At 39.9% G+C, this 18,565-nt stretch overlaps 1 protein-coding gene and 1 long non-coding RNA gene across 3 annotated transcripts; both read right to left on the bottom strand.

Moving 5' to 3' along the window:
• Positions 1-1,327: 1,327 nt before the first annotated feature.
• Positions 1,328-5,762, bottom strand: LOC109196470 (uncharacterized). The gene is made up of 3 exons (XR_003215760.1): positions 5,706-5,762; positions 1,610-1,838; positions 1,328-1,498 (listed from the first exon to the last, which is right to left on the bottom strand). It is a non-coding gene; the product is annotated as an uncharacterized LOC109196470 (long non-coding RNA).
• An 8,270-nt stretch (positions 5,763-14,032) lies between these two features.
• On the bottom strand, positions 14,033-18,324 carry LOC100690024 (transmembrane protein 74). 2 transcript variants are annotated; one of them, XM_005452826.3, is made up of 2 exons: positions 17,650-18,324; positions 14,033-17,439 (listed from the first exon to the last, which is right to left on the bottom strand). In XM_005452826.3, the coding sequence occupies exon 2, from the start codon at positions 17,391-17,393 to the stop codon at positions 16,608-16,610; it is 786 nt and encodes a 261-aa protein (XP_005452883.1). In that variant the 5' UTR covers positions 17,394-17,439; positions 17,650-18,324; the 3' UTR covers positions 14,033-16,607. The 2 variants fall into 2 exon arrangements, with proteins under 2 accessions (XP_005452883.1, XP_005452882.1); XM_005452825.3 differs by having other exon boundaries at positions 17,794-18,322.
• Positions 18,325-18,565: the final 241 nt, after the last annotated feature.

The following is an 18,565-nucleotide window of genomic DNA, read 5'->3' as shown; positions in this document are numbered from 1 at the left end:
TGGTCTATTCATTTTAAAGGAGAGACACAGAATATCAACCAAAAACCCAGAAAAAAAAATCCAAACAGATTACACAAAGGTTGTAGATTGATTTCCATGTCATTGAGTGAAAAAGTAGTTAAATAATTAATACATTTTATATAATGTAGTTTTTATCTGGATTTTTCTTTTTAACATTTTGTCTTTCTTCATTAAAATGAAACTACCGTAAAACATTGAAGTTATCGATCTTAAAATCAAAACAACAAAACACTGTAATATGTTATGTAACCCATTTTTAATAAATAAACATTTTGGACACATTTGTTTGCAAAAATCTCTGATCCAAGTTATTATTTCAAGTTTGGAAAGAACAGATGTGTCTGGATCCAAGCATTTAATGAAGCTTTAAATGAAGGTATCAGTAAATGTTTTCTTCAGTGCTTTTAAGCGTAAATGCTTACATATCAAATTCCACGCCTGCAGTGTGATACAGGACTTTTGCCCAAATCTCAAAGCCACCTGGGGTTTTCAGAATTATCACTCATTATCACTCGCCTTTGTATGAATCCATCAAACCACACAGGGCTTTACACTCATTATTGAAATGACGTCAGTATACGGACATAAATTTAAAGCCCCTATGAGTTGTTTTTTCGGCCTGCAATTTTACAAAAGCAAAGACGGTTTTCTGACTCACTTTACAGCATTTACTGGAAAAACTGGCCGTGCTATTGTCAGTGAAGAGGAAAAAATAACAACCTAAAATTAATCTTTCACTGAGATTTTCTATTTCTCCTTTTGAGCAAGACCAGGAGGCTGCAAGACTCAAAATACAGCTCAACATCCCTAAAATAAAATAGTTTCTCTAATCAGCTAATAGCTAATTATGCAGATAAACTTGAAAGAAACCATCATGGAGAGTGCTTAATGAATCCAGAAACTGCTAAAATTAAATATCAAATCTTGGGCCAACATAGTAAACACTTTAGGTAAAACGAGGTAGTCTTCAACACAAAGCCCATTGCTTACTTTATATAAAGAGAGAAAATCCAAACCAGTAGCACACCACGATGGCACGGTACTGTATATATCGCAGTTATGCTGCCAGAGGATAAAAATCAGACAGAAGAGGAGCTCAGTGTTGTTATCTGCATTACAAGAGATTTGAAGGAGGGAACCTGGGATTGAATGAAGTCTGTGAAGTTTCCCGCTCGGTATGCAGGCTCATTATTTTCCTGCGTAAGGAACCAGAAACAAAGTGCTTGTAAGTACATGCATTGTTTTGCATCAGTTGCCTCGTGTTTGTTCAAGATGCAGATGTGAATCACCTCAGTTTGATCTGGTTTGAATGACAGACGGCATAATTCACCCTGGAGAACAGATGGGGTCTGGTGTTCAAGCCGACCGAGAACAAAGAGATGTTGTTTTTGTGTTTCTAGATTTGAAACCTGAAATGTTTCATCAGGACTTCTTTTCAAACGCACAAGTTGACATTAAGGAGCACTGCCATCTCCTCCTGCATATAACCACAGTAAAGCAAAAAATATATTTTCAAAGACGAGCAGTATTTTAGGTATTGCATTACATTGTGTAATTAATCTTTTTTTTATTCGCTTCAGGTTATTACCTTTGCAGCACCAGAGAGATTACTGTGTGTGTTTCCTGTGCAATGAAACCATTTACATTTCGCATGCTTTATTTTGGCTCGGGCACAGTGATGGATATGTTGTCACGACGAGTCACTCACATGCTCGTGAGTCAGCTGGCACATCTTGAACTCTACAGATCTGCACTGTTCAGCAAACATCTGCCAGCCTGTGAAGGAATATTTTGGGAGTACTGCTCGTTAGGTTCACCTGAATAGCAACCAAAAAAAGAGAGAGAGGAAGAGAGAGAATGCATATTTTTCTCCGACTTCTGCAGATTCAGTTTCAGTTTTACAAGGTGGGTGAAAGGAATTTCATTTGCATTAATCACAGCCCTGAAAAATCATGTTGGAAAAACTCAACCTCTTCTTTCAGCATCAAAGTTTTACCTGTATGAAAATTGTTCACACTGAGGTTTGCAGCTGGGAAAAAAACAGGATGTTGGTGGCAAATCACCATTATTTATTTATTTATTTATTTATTTATTTATGTATTTGTGTCACTGATAAAATGGAAAATTCCCTGTTTGGAAGAGGGCTTTTTCCTGATACGACTGTGATGTCCTGAAGTCTCTGCTTGTTGCCTTTCAGTGGCTCCAAATAAAGAAATAGTGAATTTTGCTGTGAAGCTCAAGCTCAGTTGGATTATGCAGTAAGAAACATCTGAAACATGCCTGTACGTCCACCTCTAAAGGGCTGAACCCCCCCAAGAAAACAAAATGAAGATTATGGAGAGGCCTGAATTGAGATGCTCCTCATGACCTTAAACGTTCGTGCCGTTTATGCTCGAAAACCCTCCAATGTGGCTGAATTAAAAGAACAAAAGTGGGCCAAAATTCGTCCACAGTGATGTGAAAGACTTATCATAATTACTTGTTTGTGGTTCTTGCAGCCAAGAGTGGCACAACCAGTTATTAGTTTTAGGGGTCAATTAATTGTAATTAAAATTTGCAGTTTAATTGGAATGACTTAAATGATCATCTAAAAACGGGCTTTTCGAGATACTCGGGTTATCTTTGTCTAGTATTAACATTTGTTTGATGAAACATATAAATGTGACAAATATAAAAAAAAGCGGGGGGGGATTCTTTTTCACGGCACTGAATGTAATCCCATTTCCCAGCACACAGAGTAAAGCAGGCTGTAGTCACTATAGGGGAAATATTTTTATTCGAAATATGAGAATCACTCATCCAAGCAACATCAAATTCAACACTGCACTTACTTGGATCCCCAGAAATACACCTAACAAATATGAAACCAGTCAAATGAGCACTTAATATCAATGAGACTTTGTGGTCTGGGTGTAAAAATTGTAGTATTAGCTTAATGTCTTCCTAAGCCCAACCACACTCTTCCTCAAGGGCTGAAGCCCCAATATGTCCCCTGTGCCAGGGAATATTCAGGGAATAACATCCTTGGAACACATCTTCAGCTGCCGCCCAAAGGCCCTGGGAGATGGGCGTTATTGGTGGCATCACAACCAGGTTCTGGGGATTATCGCAGAGGCCATCTGTGCAGCGATCTCTTTCATCAGACAGCAAAACAAACAGCAAAGTGCTTTATTGCTTTTGTCAAAGCTGGAGAGAAGCAGCAACAGCTCACAAACTCAACAGGGTAGTTTCTGGCAGTAACCTGGGACTGGCAGCTGAAGGTCAACCTGGAGAGATGGCTCAAATTCCCAGACACCATAGCCGTGACTACACCCAGACCTGACATGGTTCCAGTGTCAGAATCGTTGAAGCAATTGGTCCTGCTGGAACTGACTGTGCCTCGAGAAGACCGGCTGGAAGAGGCATTCAAAAGGAAGAGAGCCAAGTACAAGGAGCTCATAAAAATTTGCCAAAACAGGGTGTTGAGGGGCCATTGCTTGGCCAAGTGCCAAGGTTTAGCCAGACATTCACTCCATGGGGCCACCGAGCTGCTCAAGAGAGTCATCGGGAACATGTTGCTGCTGCTGAGAAGCACTGAAAGTACTAAAATTGCTGTGGAGCAAAAGGAACAACTCGATGGACAGCAAGAGTTCTCAAGACACAACCTGAGGACTGATCACCCAGGGGAGGGTGTATGATGTTGAAAATCCTGAAACACCCACTGATGTTCCCCAGTAAGGTGTGTTAAAACCATAAAAGCCATCCTTGGTCTAGTAGGTATCTTCATCATGCCCAAACTTAGAGTCTGCTCACAGGCACCTAGGTTTATGTGTGTTGAGCTAATGCTAACCATAGTTTGTCTTTTCAACCAAGCCTAACATGTTCTCTGGCACAATTAACAGTACGTGCTGGCATTCATAATGAAGCTAAAAAGTATACGTTTTCCAGGATAAATGAGTTGCTATAAATGAGAGTTGGTGGCTGGTTGTTTTCCCCTGAGGAATATTAATGAAAGCTGAAGTGTAAATGAAATGCTCTTTAATTCATTGTTGATTTTTTTTCTATTATGGAGACTCACATCTGTGTATTCAAGGCATAGACCTACAGCCCTGCAGCTGCTCATGCTATGTAGACTTAAATTTCAGGTGTTTACAGAACAGATGTGACATTTCTTTATCGTTATAGTGTATTTACTCTATGTCCTCTTTGTTCTTTGAATTCCAGTCAACCAGTGATTATTTTCCACTTGGGTTTTAGCTTTTTATAATTATAATGTTTCTGTCCTGTGGTGCTGTAGATACTGGAACATTAACACATTAACAGTTTTCCCGCGGGGCTTATTGGTGGGGTCAATTTGGGCAGTCTGGTTTGTGGCAGCACCTGGCTGCTAGAGGAGAGCTGTGCAGGAGTGCGATTGCTAATTGTGACTGCAAAATCTATTATATTGTCTCACACTGCAAACTTTGACTGTCTCCTCATTTCTTACCCTGTTGTTTTGTGTTATAACCACTGAGTTAATTTTATTGCAGTCATTTAGCAGCAAAGATTTACAGTTATGTAAATATATGTTCACTTGCACTGGACGTCTTTGCTGCTGTGTTTACTTAAATGAAATATTGCGTTTTTCTTGAGTTGTAGCACTTGTACACATATTATAGTAGGTGCCATGCAGAACTTTGCAGACTTACACCTAAATAAGTTGAGTTTTGTCGCTTAGAGGGAGTGTGAAGAAAAGGTGGAATGTTAGTGCTGCTGTTGGTCCTTTAGCTCAGCCCGTGCCATGGTGATTACAGTCAGACAAAGATTATTTGTAGTGAAGTGATGAAAAACAATGAATAGTCTCCACTGCTGCTATTGTCTGTTTCATATGCAAGCTTTCTGATTTTTTATCCTTCCTTTCTTAAGTGTACTCAGCTGTTACTCCCTTTCATATTCAAGCCAACCGTTCAAACAATCAGCATTCTTTTGGAGGACTCCACACAAGTGTGTCTCAGTAGCCTCTGCGGAGGATGAATTCCCCATTATCCCACTCTGAGTGTGGTCAGCGAGTGCAGTGCAGGACCATAAAACCCACATTAGGCTGCATTAAATTAAGATGACCAACTGCTCGCTTTAGCTTTAGCTTACCATAGAAGGGAGCATGAACCTTCTCTCCTTGAGAAAGCAATTAAGCTTCGTTTATGAAATGCCAAGGTCTTCCTAAAAGTAGAGCCATAATACTTTTCCTTACTTTCTCTTATGCATATATTGTTACAGGGGTATGGGGTATGTGAAAGTAATCCCTGAGACAGTTTTTGTAGTCATGGATCTGCATGATGTCACAGAGAGGATTTCTCTAACATGGTCATCTCTTGCACACAACTCTGGCTTTGTAAGTCCTACCACTCTTGTGGTTCAAACCTTCTGTTTAGGAGGGACTGCCAATCAGTTCCCTTTAAGTTTGTTTAAAGGTAAAGTAGTGTTAAAGGGGGAGGAGCTAAAGAGACTTCATTCAAACAGGATGTCAAGTCTGCCATGGAGAGAGCGTGGTCCCAAATGTAGACTTTTTTTAAACTGAAATGTGCCTTAATAAAAGGCACATTTCACATTAGGCTGCATTAAACTAAGATGAACAAAACACAAACAAAAGCGCAGGAAGAAAATGACTAAACTGACAAAACTTAAACAGGAAGGAAACTACAAACAAGTATAAAGAAACTAAAAACCTGAGACCTGGAACATGGAAACCTGAGACGTGGGAAAAACAGTGAGTGAAGCACAAACGATCCAGCAACAAACAGAGGAAGGCAAAGTGCTTAAATACACAGAGGGATAACGAGGAAATGAGACACAGGAGGAGAGCACAGCTGGGAGAAATCCCACACAACGAGACCGGGGAAGCAAAACTGACAACACTAACATAGCACACGAGACTGTCAAAGTAAAACAGGAAAGACAAGACAGGCACAGAGACACGGAAAGTAGGAGAAGCACAGACATGAAAACATAACTAGATCAGACATGACATAAGGAACACAGGGGAAGCACTGAGACAGAAATCAAGAGACTAGAAACTAAATAACAATGAAATCAAAGACTATTAATAATTCAAAAACACAAAACGCTGGACAGACCCAGGACCACCAAGTCCAAGTATAAAATAAATGAGGGTTAGGCTAAACTGTAAATGATGCAAAGTGAGTCCAAAAACAAAAACATCAAGTTGCATTTCAATATTGCCTTTCAGCATCATGATTACAGTTTCTTTTCACTCCCACTGGTGTTTGGAGGAGGTAAAAACTCAGAGATGGATATCAAATTCTGGACAAATACAACCAAAACAATACCAACAACACGTGGGTGAAGTGACATTTAAAATTTCGGTGTGCATCTTGTTACAAGATATTTCTGCAACAAAATAAACTCTTCCGGGCACAAACTTAAACTGTCAAATAACAAAAACATTCCAGTAGATTATTTATTTTAGCTATGTAGCTTCCTGACACTTAAAAGTAAATAAAGAACTCCACTGAAATAGTTTTCTTTCACACTTCCCGGATATTCTACATAGTTGCGGTGGATGACAAGAAAAGCCACAGCTCGGAGACTGTAGCCTTCCTCAGTCGCAAATATAAAATATTGATTTGGATAGAGCAGCACAAAAAGAATAGACATAATCAATGTTACAAAAAACCCCACTCTTGCAGTGTTTGATACTGTAAGATTGCACTCAATTGATTTCTCCAAATAAAGCCCTCTAAGGCTTTTGTCTGTGGTTCTTTCTCAGCAAACCTCCACTGAGTCAGTAAACATCTGGGATAAGGACGTCAGATGCACTTAAAGATTTAGATTCACCCTAAATAGCAACTTAAAAGGAATTAGTATTCTGTAGAAATCCTTTATGTTCTTGCTCAGGTATGCTCTGTGTGTTCGGATTTGAAAACCTGGCAAGTGGGATAAATTGCAACATAAATCAAAGACAAGGTAAGCAAAACTGTCCTGCTGTGAGTTTAATTTACCCTCCTCCCTTCACTCCACCACCACCCAAAGTGTTGAAATATCTGTTCAGTGAAATTGCAGACAGAGTTTACATAATTTATTTCTTAGACAGAGATGCTTCCAATGCTCCCATGTTGATGCATATGGATTTGATAGATCAGATTTTTTTCTTAAGACCAAAACATCCAGCGTAAACTGTGGCTGGAAACCTCAGAAACATGTGAATTATAATCGTCCCTGCACAAACATTCACAACTGACGCTTTCAGTCATTTTGATAACTTATTTTAGTACTGCAATCAAGCATTTTATACTTTTTATAGCACATTTATTTCACAGTCATGAATAGTCCATCAGCTGCACCCCTGAGGATCTATAGACATTTCTGAGGTTTTTATATGTGGCGCCTTTAAGAAAAAAAGCACACTCTGGCTAATAGATGTAATTTTAAGACTATAAAAAGCCATCACCTAGGAAATTTGTCACGGGTTTCATGAATGCTGTAGCACTGTACTGTGTATGTAATGCAGGGGTGACTGTGCCATTTATCTCTGCAATGTATAAAATCACCTTTAAATGTAAAACTAAGATAACAAACTTCTTACATTATAAATATGTCATTTCTCAACTCTGTGAAAACACTACAGAGATAGGATGTCGTGTCCGTATATCAATTGTTTTTAAATGCTTATGAATATATTATGACCACACCTACGAACCAGTGTGAATAAAGGAAGGAAAAAAAAGAAAAGAGTTTAATACATGATTTTTTTTTACTACTTTTAAGGCTAATCTATCTCCCAGCCTTGACCAGGAAAAAGGTTGGGAGTTGCAAGAGACGTACAGCAATACAGGTGTGTATATTTTTATAATGCAGAGTATAATGTTTAGTGTATTCCTAATAGAAATACTACAATAGCACCTTTCATACTCTGACTGCTTTCAGATCTCCCAAAATACTAAATTAAAACAGCTAACAGACATGAGGTTCAGTGTGAGGTCTGATGTTACAGTGTTATATCTAAAGAAAAAAAGAAGTGAAGCATGGGATAAGATTTTGTCTGCTATACACAAACATACATCTATACACATACATCTTTATGAATATAATTGTTTGTATTATTTGAACATTTTTTTTTAACAAATTATTATTTCGTCTCACTACACACATGTATTTGTGTGTCAGAGACAAGCAGTAACTGTTACAAGTAACGTGTTACTTTTTTTAAGTAACAAGTACAGCAACGAATAACTATTGCAAAAAAGTAATTAGATTACTGTGACTTTTGCGTAAGCATGCTGCGTTACTGCATTACTAAACCGTGATTTTGTTTGTGAGAGTGTCTCATGGCAGTGATGTAAGTGCGTGCGACATCCGTGGTAACAGATGTGTGTAGATCAACAGTGGATAATATGGAGTGCGGGAGAGAGTTTGACCATGAAGCGTTTAAAGTGTGGAAGTACTGACATCACTTTGAGTTTGATTCCATAAAAAGTGACAAAAACATTAGTGTCAGCTGTTCACTCTGCATGGGAAGAAAACGTCTTTTTACAGCAAAAAATTAAACTTCAGATCTAAGCAACCACTTAGCACGCTGCCACGGGAATGTGAAATTCACAGAGAAACCCCCGGATCCCCCCACTGACATGACCGCTGTGGCACCGGGCAAACCTCCACCCGCCCCACTCCTGCTAAACAGGTGACAATAGATTTAAGAGCGACAGGACTTGGTGCTGCTGAATCTTTGATTTTATTCATTGTTTGCTGTGTTTTACTTGCATCTATTTGAAAGAGTGAGTCTAAACACAAAACATTTTATTTTATATGCTGGAATATGCAGAAAATAGGTTTAAATGTTAAAAAAAATTCTTCCAGTCAGAGAATGTTCCATGTAGTTTAATTTTTGCTTGATGCAATGTGCATAAAATTAAAAGATTAAAAATAATGAAACAATTTTTAAAAAGAGACTTTCTTATTTGATTCAATTTTAAATGATGGATTATGCAGAACAAAATGGAATTGGGCTGAACGGTCTTTTGCTTTATTACCTATTCAGGTTGTTTATCATGTTTTTAAAAAGTAACTAAGTAATTAAGTAATTACTTTTGAAATTAAGTAATCAGCAAAGTAATTGGGATTACTTTCTTTGGGAAGTAATCAGTAATTAATAACTAATTACTATTTTCAAGTAACTTGACCAACACTGGTGGCTGTTATTTGTGTCTCCCACAGTTAAGTTCCATGCAACATATAACAAATAGCTCAAAAAGGTCAGTAAAATTAAGTACAATGTAACAACATCTTAAAAAGGTAACAAGTAATTTGAAATAAAAACAATTACAAATATTAAGTAATAATATTTAACAAAGTTTCAGAATCAACAAAATTATGATGTAATTTACAATGTGTCATTATTATTGTAAAAAAAAAAAATTCACTAATCAAATAAAGCTTGGGCTAATTGTTTGGCTCCATGGTGACAAACCTGAAAAAAATGTATACACACCCATATGTAATAATATAACACAAGGACAGGCAGTAATTCTTCTGTACAGCCTAGAAATTTGGTTCAGATGAGACCGACACAACTGAGCGACTTAACTGTAAAAGCTCTCAATGAGCACAGAAAAAACTGAACTAGATTAGTCTTGATCAAAGGTGTGTTATATGTGTGATCAGATATCTATATGTAAGGTACCCTACTTCAGTAAGAACCAGCTGTAACCCCAGCTCTATGTTTGATCTGTTCAGGTTTGCAGACAGAAGAAGTATTTTTGGTCTTTTTCTTGCATTCGTGCAGAGGTGGATGTTCAACAGGAGACGTATGATGACAGCACCTGACACGTCTCCTCAAATGAAGTTTGCAGTTCAAAAAGTGTCTTTATACCAGGCATAATAGAGGAAATGTGCCAGTTTTCACACATGCCACAGCTGCCATTAGAAGTGGAAAATCAAGAGAAGAGCATCTTTAGCTCTCTTACACTGAGCCATCGTGGCACACAGGCATTTCTCCGTAGCAACAGGCTGACCTCGTTTCTATGGTTATGGTGTCCCTTCTGCATTTCTTCCAGGACAACGATAAGCAAAAGAAAAAAAAAAGGGACATGAGTATGTGGGCGCTGCTCAACCTACAGCAGGTGGTTCACTTAATCACCACAAACAAAGGAAAGGAAGATGCAGCCAGTTTATAAATGTAAGTTTGGAGTGAGATCAGTAGATGTCTTTCAGAGCTGTCAGACTGCTTAAATTGCAATAGTTATCCTTTAACTAAAAAAACATAAATATGAGCACTCATTAGTGATGCAACTGATATATTTTCATTCATATCTAATAATGTTACTACATTTTTATTAAATGATTTAAGCTCTTTTAGGCATTTATTTCTCTCCATCACCTCTGACCTAACTTCATAAAATGTGCTTTTTAGAAGTCAGGAAGTGCAAGAAACTTTTCTTTTTCATATAACAAATGAATTATTTTACACAGAAAGATATTTATGAACCCCCATGTTTTTTTAAGTGCAATTTTAATTATATATTTAGTGAACCATGTCTATTTTGGGTGGCACAGCTGTGCACTGTTTGAAGGATAAATAGTAAGTTTCTTAGTTTAAACCTGTTGGGTCATTCTGTGCATAGTTTGCATGTTCTCACTGCGCATGGATGGGTTTTTGTTGTCCAATTTTCTGACTGAATGCAAAAACATTCAGTGCAATCACCGGGAAACCACTGATTTTTTTTTCCCTTGTAGCAAGCAAGTTGCTGCCTTATTGCCACCTAAGTTGCCAGTGTAGTCTACCTAAAAACGCTAGTTATAGCAACAGCTATACTTACTTAAGTTGTTTCTTCTCATTTTTTAGCAATAACCTAAAGAAAAACCTGGTATAAATTTAAGGTTATGGAATACTTTATAGAACATTATAATCCCATTTGAGGTTGCATGGGGAAGGTCACCCAGCAAAAATGTCTGGCAAATCCTCTTGTGGTGACTTCTTGTGGCAAGGAAGCAGCAAAAAGTAGCACACACAATGCTTCACAATATTTCATTGGTTCAAAATTTTGGTTGAGATGAAACACGAGTAAAAGAGTTGCAGCAAGTTCAGAGAAAGCTGATTCAGCCTTTAAAGTGAAACTGATCAGTAAATACTTGCAGATAGCTGACGCTTCCCTGCGTCCCCGCAGAATGCCAAGTTAAGATGCAGCCTACAGGTATATATCCGCCTCAATGGCTTTCAGCTCTGAAAACCTCCTGAAAGACAGCTTGAAAGAGGAGGCTGTCAGTTTGTGCAGGATTTGGTTTTTAAAGCCTCTGAGTTGACTGAATAAAGCAGATAAATGATGTGGACGCTGATTTTATTTCCAACTTGTTATTTTTACTCCTTTTTTTTTTTTAAGAATTTCCTCCTTTGTCCCTTCTTCACTCTCTGAGCTGCGACTGAGGCTGCCTGCCGTTGCTATGCAACAATGGGAGTAACGAGAATCATTATTGAATAAGTCATTAAGTTAAGGCAATAGTTCAAGAGAAGCATTTCAGACCAGGAGACATGATCTTACTCCTAATTTATCACATCAGCAGAACAAAGTAGGTGAGACTGTGCGATGTCCAGCGAGATTTCCTGCGCAGTGCAGTCGGTGCTCTGTCACTCACTGAGATGAGTGGCTGTGACAGCTGATGATAAGTGACTGCCAGACGCTGATGTAAAGCACAGCCACAAAGGCTTTCCTTCCTCCTGATCCCCAGTGTCCAACAGCCACGCCCAAGCTCTTGACCCCGAGTGACCTCCTCAGCAATCCAATTCCATTTCCTGCTGCCAGCTGCCCTGAATGATTACTCTGACTAACTCCATTCATGAAAAATAGGGGGACGAGGACCAGGGGCTATGAATGTGCGTGCATGAATGTGCATGCACTGCATGAGAGTGTTTGTCCGTCCATCTGCTGGGGAGTCCTTAGGGGTGCACGTTTTACACGCAAGCCCAGCTCCTGGTGGTGTTTGCGGGATCCTTTCCAGTGTGTGTGTGAATACGTGTGATGTTTTTTGTTTGCTTTTTTTATTGCAGGTTTGATTTTGTGTCTGGAGAGTCCCCTGGCAAAAAAAAAGAGAGCGAGAGAAATAAATAAATAAACAAACACAGACACCAATTAAAGCTGTTGCAGTGTCCCAGCTCCTTTACATCAGTAATAATGTGCCTGTGGAAGAAACAAGGCGCTTTAACCCTTCTCGTGCACACCTCAGCTATTTTCAACATGAGCAGGCTGTAATTTCATATGAGCCTGAGTTAAAACCAGAGTGGTTATTTCACACGAGAGACGTCTGTGTTTGTGTTTTCTCTCAGCCTTTCTTGATGGCTTGAAATGAGCTGGAAAAATTAAAACGCCAATACGAATTCACAAGTGCAGCTTGCGTCATAGTTAACAAATATTTAGATATTTATCTGTTGATTAAAATGATTCATTATCCAACGTAAGAGTAATTTGCTATAAATGCCGTGTAAAATAAGCTGGCTGACCCAACACCCACATCAAACCGATCAGCTCCCATCACCTCAGGTTAGACTTGTCTGCTTGAAAGTTTTGACAGTTAAAAGAAAGTTTCACTGGAAAGGTCTGGTGAAGAGTAACCCCTCTTCCTCCCCCTATTCACCCCCATGAAAGAACGAAATAGATCAAAGTCAGTTGGGGGTTGCTGCATCCGAAAAAAATCCTCTCTTATTGCCAGTCTTACAAAACAAAGCCATGCACATTTTCCACAGAGACTGTAAATAAAGATGTCTGCATCCATCAAAAAATATTCTTTGCCTTCAACAGAACAAAGTAGGTGACACTTGCACCCAGGCCCCTGCGGCCCTTCAGCATAAGGTTCACCAACTCAAGCAGCACAAATTGAGACATTTTAATATGGGAGTCTATTGTGAGCGTCTGAGTTGAGCCAGCTTCAAGTGGCCGTTAGAGGAACTGCAGTTTTTGGCACTTATTTGGATGTTACTTGGCTGTAAGTTAGCCTGGACTGCTCACAACAGCTCAAACATGAAACAAAGCTTTCATTTGGGACAGTTACATAAACACATGTGAAATTATGCAAGTTCACATGGATGCATATAGAGGTCAGTAAGTGACTGCAAGAACAGAAAAAAAAATTTGCATAATGCTCTGTGGTGAACGCCTAATACAACAGACGATCAGAAATGCAGGATAGCATTATCGTCTGCACACAGTTTACAGGGTATTTGAGTTGTAGTTAATGCAATTTTTTATGATTCTCACTCAGCTTTCTGCTTTAGTGGTGGTGCGCTGTGTGTAACTTAAGTCATTTGGGTTGAACTAAACTTTATTAAATCGGGTGTTACCAGTTGACATAATATAATTAAATTGTTTCAGCAGTTATTAAGAAATGTAACTTTTATATGACTGTAAAATATGATAAAAATGAGGAGGAGGACTTGGAGAAAAGTAGGTAAAATAAAAGGTCTTCTGGATCAGTTCTGAAAATATGTTGCTGTAAGTTTGTTCCAGCTCCCGGTTGTACTCCCGTTAGTTATTGGGGGTAAACTCTGGGTTGTGAAATAATTGTCTTTGCTTGACTGAACATATCATAACCTTATAAACGCCTCTACAATGTCATGAAATCCTTAACAATCACTAGATTGTTGTGTTATCTAGAAAACACCAATGGCAGTCACACCCCGATCAAACCACGTCCACGCAGCTGTACATAAGTGTTCACTAAGTGTTGTGCGTTTGCATGTCATCATTGCATTACACAAATGAGTTCTTTCATGGAAGCAGTTAATTGTGAAGGTGGGTGTGGATGACCAGGAGTGGAATTTAGCTGAATGACTATAATTATGTCTTTCTCAGGAAATGCAAACATGCTGGAAATGACACAACGTTTCATGGATTTATGAATAGTTTGTGGGTTTCCATTAACAATGAATTTGACTGTTTTTGTTGCACTTAGAGTCACAAATATTACACAGTGTATTAAAGACTTTTTAAAGGTAAGCGCGAGTCTTTAGTCTTGGCCTTGGAGGCAGTGGAATTAAATAAACTATGACTAATGTGGACCTTCTATTACCAGGTTTTCAAATACTTTAAAGGAAAAAAAATAACTCAAAGCTACTTAAAGCTGGAAAAAAACATAACTTTATTACTGGTGGGACATTTTATTGTCTCTAATTCCCACATACATAGATAATTTGATGTTAAAATTAGACATTTTCTGCATGCTCGTAGACAAATCTCAAAATAAGTATACCAACTGGGAGAATTTCTAATGAACAAGGGCTGGAAAGACTAATATCTCTGCAGACGCCAGCCCCAATAGGGCTGAGTGCTTTGCAGGTTGCGTTGTTGATTTAGGAGCCTGACTTTCATGTTTCCACAGCTGTGAATACTGACTCTCTTACTATGCAATACCACTCTCTCCCACACACTTAATGCAACAAGCTCACAGCTGTTCTATGAAGGCTATGGAAAAAGGCAATCCGGGGAAAACGTAAGAAATAGTCAGCTGCTGCAGATAAGAGAAGCTTGGGAAGAGTAAGAGATTCTCAACACTTCATCCCAAAATAAAAGCATCTAAGAAAAGCATTTCTCTCCCTTCTAAATACAAGAAAGCTTCATCCAACTGTAAAAACTACTCCTCGGGATGTTACATTAAATAAGGGCAGATTAGCATCAGAAATCGACTTAATATTTCATACAGAGGTCAGCGAACTATTTAACTACATTAACGAGGTGAGAAAATGAAGGTCATGTGGAGGATAATGTAATCCTGCCAGCCATAAGCACTTCCAATTATTGCACAGCACACATGTCTGCACACCCCAAGCAGGGGATAAAACTGTTTGTTCGCAGCTTCTTTTGTGAGAGCGGGCGATTCTTCGCTTCCTCCCCTTTCAATGCAATGTGACATTTCACTCTAATATTGCAGCTGGAATGGTTTGGTTCTTTTGATAAGCGGCTTGATTGAGATAGCTGTTGAAATGCTCTGGGGTTGTTTTATTTTTCACTGATTCACAGGCCTCCCATGAGCAATTAAGTAACTCCAATTACCAGGAGAGCTTTTCCCCAGGGGTTTGTTGATTCTCTTTCTGTCTTTTTGTGTCAGCGTTTGAACATCTGCAGTCAAAACCCCCAAGTGTATCCGGCGTACACTGAGCTTCCCCGACATCGGTGCTCAACCACAAAATCTAATTACACCTCCTGTGGTATTACTATTTGCGTCTCAACAAATCTGAGCAAATACAAGCATCGCTTCACCAAGCCACATTTATGTCAAACAGAATTTCCAACATGGACTCGTGCTATTGTTATTTTTCTAAGCCTGCTCTGCACAGCTTTGTTAGTTGTAATTCAGCGGGGTTCTGTTGCTGACAAGGTGGAAACTGAAGGCTACAGATCTTTACGGCACGGCACCACTCCTGGTTCAGGTTTGCAGCTACAGCATAGAGGCCTTTCAACACACAAGTCTGTGCTGGCATTTAAAGTGTTTCCTGAAGTTGCAGCATCATTAGCAGGAGAGGATGCAGTGGTAAACAACAAGTTAGGTCAGAGATCCTCACAAGGAAAACCACCTATGGTACCTCCAATGTAAACAAAATATTTATTTCAGGAAAGAATACATCGTGGTTTTAGCCTCAGAAGTCTCAGTGTTTATATGGCACATCACCATCTATGCATACCCAAAGAATAGATTGACATTTGCTCGAGTCTATCTTAACACAACACTAGCATGCACACACAGTGGGTGCAAGAAAAGATGTCTTTGTTTGCTGTAACTGTTCCTAATCTGAGTGATGGTGGACTAAAACCACAATCCCTTTTCACACATGAGTAATGGAAGCTGACATCAGGCTTCAGCAGTCTAAACTGGCCATAACAAAAATCAAGTTTCCCTCATTGTGTTTTCGCTTCAGTGGATGGATAAAAACACAAAGAGCGATGCTTGTTTTGACTGGGGTAACATATTAGTGTTCACAGTAGCATTCAAGAAAACTGAGCAGGCCCATTTCATTAAATCGAATGCTCACTTGTGATGTGACCACTTATTTTTTTGGTATTTCCTCCACAACTGAAAACACAAATGAGAAAATGATAGCCACCATTATAGCTTTCCAGCTTTCAGTGTTTTAGAAACCTGCTGTGCAGTGTTTTGGCACATTCAGTGCATCTGTTGCACAGCCTGGGCTTCCTGACTGTATTTCATGCTTCACCGTACCTAAAGCAACACACTGCTATCAAATAGCCCTGTGAGTTCTTGAATAGCTCTGTGCTTTTGCACTATATTCATGCAAATCAAACTACTATATTTAGCCTTATTTTTATATATATATTTCTGCAACTACCCAGAAAGAGGATTGTGGATTTTGGCCCCTATCACCTCTACTGAGATTGGATGAGCTGAAGGGACAATAACAGCAACCAATAACTCCCATATGGGGAGGACTGTATTACAACAGACATGAAAAAATGCGAGCCTATCCTTTCAAAAGAAGTCTATCTATTAACCGAAATACTAGCATTAGCTGTTAGAAATGAAAAAGGCATTAAACCTGCCGATTATAGGACAGCTCTGACAGGATTTTCTAAGCACTTTCTGAGTCTTTTCTGCTTGTCCTGTCCATAATTTCAGCTGAGCACTTCTAAATCCTCATCAGCCACTGACAAATGTGAGCAGGATTCCCGAGTGGGGCTGGAGCCAGCTCTCAAACTGATGGAGCCGTACAACTTTGCTGCGTGTTTGGAATAGGCGAAGGCTTTCCTCCTCATCATCTCCCCTTTCCACATGGAGATCATGAGCAGCGTGGACAGCAGCACGCCCCCGAGGGTGAGCAGACACAGTCCCGCTATGACACACCGGTCCAGATGGGCTCCCACTCTGGCTTTCTCCCTCTCTAGACGCTCCATCTCCCGGGCGGTCACAGTGTCCGGGTCCACCCGGACGTCCCTGGGGACCGTGTAAGCTATGGCGACCAGAGAGATGCCAGTTACCAGACAAGTCACGGCGATGATGAAGCCGTAATCCACAGACTTCCCCGAGTCCTCAGAGGAGAGGTCGTCGTCGGACAGCAAGTAAAGTTCCGGGATGTCCTCCTCCTCTTCCTCCATTACCTCCTCCTCCTCCTCGTATAGTTCACTCGAGGAGCGCCGACTCAGTCTGCAGGTTTGTGGACTCGCACCTATCAGCTGGACATCATCAGCATCTTCATCATGTTGGTGTTTGCAAGTAAAAGATGTTTCCGTTTCCTCCTCCGGACGCGGAGCTCCCCTGATCTCTGTCCATGGTGCTGAACACTCTCCTCCGCCGGGATGAAGTGACTTTTCACCGCTGTCGCCGATACTTTCTTCATCTAAAACCAGGGAGACGTCTCTGGGATCCGGCTGATCAAAGTAAAACAGTTCCAGATCAGCCATTTGGGCATGGGCTGGGTTTCCCGTTTTATCGAGCCCATGCGTCCGTCTGTGGAAGTGAAACACACACGCACACGCAAAAGAAAACAGTAAGATGTTTAAACTCGCTGAACTTTCATTCTTTACGAGGAAAATCTATAGGTTTCGCTTCTCTCACCCGTGCGCATGCACACATTTTAAAGTGCAGCGAAGCAAGTCTAAAGAATAATTCAGCGCCAGACAGTAAAATTACAGGCAATAAAATAGCTACACTGCTTACCAACACTTAAGCTTTTGCTTTTTTCTGGCTTTCAAATCGCTTTTCCAAAACACTTAGTAACCATGCGACGCCTAATAAATCTAATTCCAGGTAATGTGTTCCAATTATACGCTATTAAGCACCAACATGCGGTCTGCTGAGTACCTCTCTCTCCGTCTGTGGCCGCTCGCTTCCCCCGACTGATTCTGCTCCCTGGTCAATTAGAGGGAAAGGTTTGGCAGACCCCTCCCACAGCCAGACTGGGCTCCGGCAGACCGCCTTATAATGCTTATTACCGAGCCAACTTCAGTGTTCCCCGACACATACAGACCACTAATCAGATGAGAGGCAGGAGGCGGCGGACTGTGCGCTGTGGGCAAGTAAAGAGCTGAAACACTTCAAATTAAGGTACGCTTTCTCCAGGCGCTTGTCAAAGTTGCTAAAATTTTTCATCCATGAATGTCAGAAGCAGATTTTAATGCAATCCGGTTAACAGCTGAGAGACATTTTAATCCAAAACACACAGGGTGGCGCTGGAGGAAAAGAGAGAGAATCACCAGCCGGAGATCACGAATGTTTACGCTTCATTACAATTCATCCAGCAGTTGAGATGTGACCAACAACTCCGTGATACTTGGCCTTTACTGCGATCCATGGGGTCTGCAGTAAATGCAATACATCGATAGTGGTTGAGATGTCCTGCAACCCTTTATTGGAGGTCAGAGGTCAAATAGCCTTGTTCTGCTGTAAGGTTTCTACAGTCATATAAAAAACCCCCACTAAAAATGAATAACGAAGATTGTTACATGCTGTAAGCGCTTTATAAAGGCTGCCTTGTGTGTGTGGCTTTTTTTCTTTTCTTTTTTTTTGCAAAGCAGAAATCTTGGGTGAGTGATAGATGCTATATTGACTGCTGAAGAGAAAGTGGTTTTCCAGG

This window comes from Oreochromis niloticus, linkage group LG22 (assembly GCF_001858045.2).
Source record: "Oreochromis niloticus isolate F11D_XX linkage group LG22, O_niloticus_UMD_NMBU, whole genome shotgun sequence".
Classification (NCBI taxonomy): Eukaryota; Metazoa; Chordata; class Actinopteri; order Cichliformes; family Cichlidae; genus Oreochromis; species Oreochromis niloticus.
This window is presented reverse-complemented; position numbering and strand designations above follow the sequence as displayed.

Excerpts from the sequence above, each read along its gene's own strand:
- LOC100690024 (XM_005452826.3), bottom strand. The coding sequence starts at position 17,393 with ATGGCTGATCTGGAACTGTTTTACTTTGATCAGCCGGATCCCAGAGAC.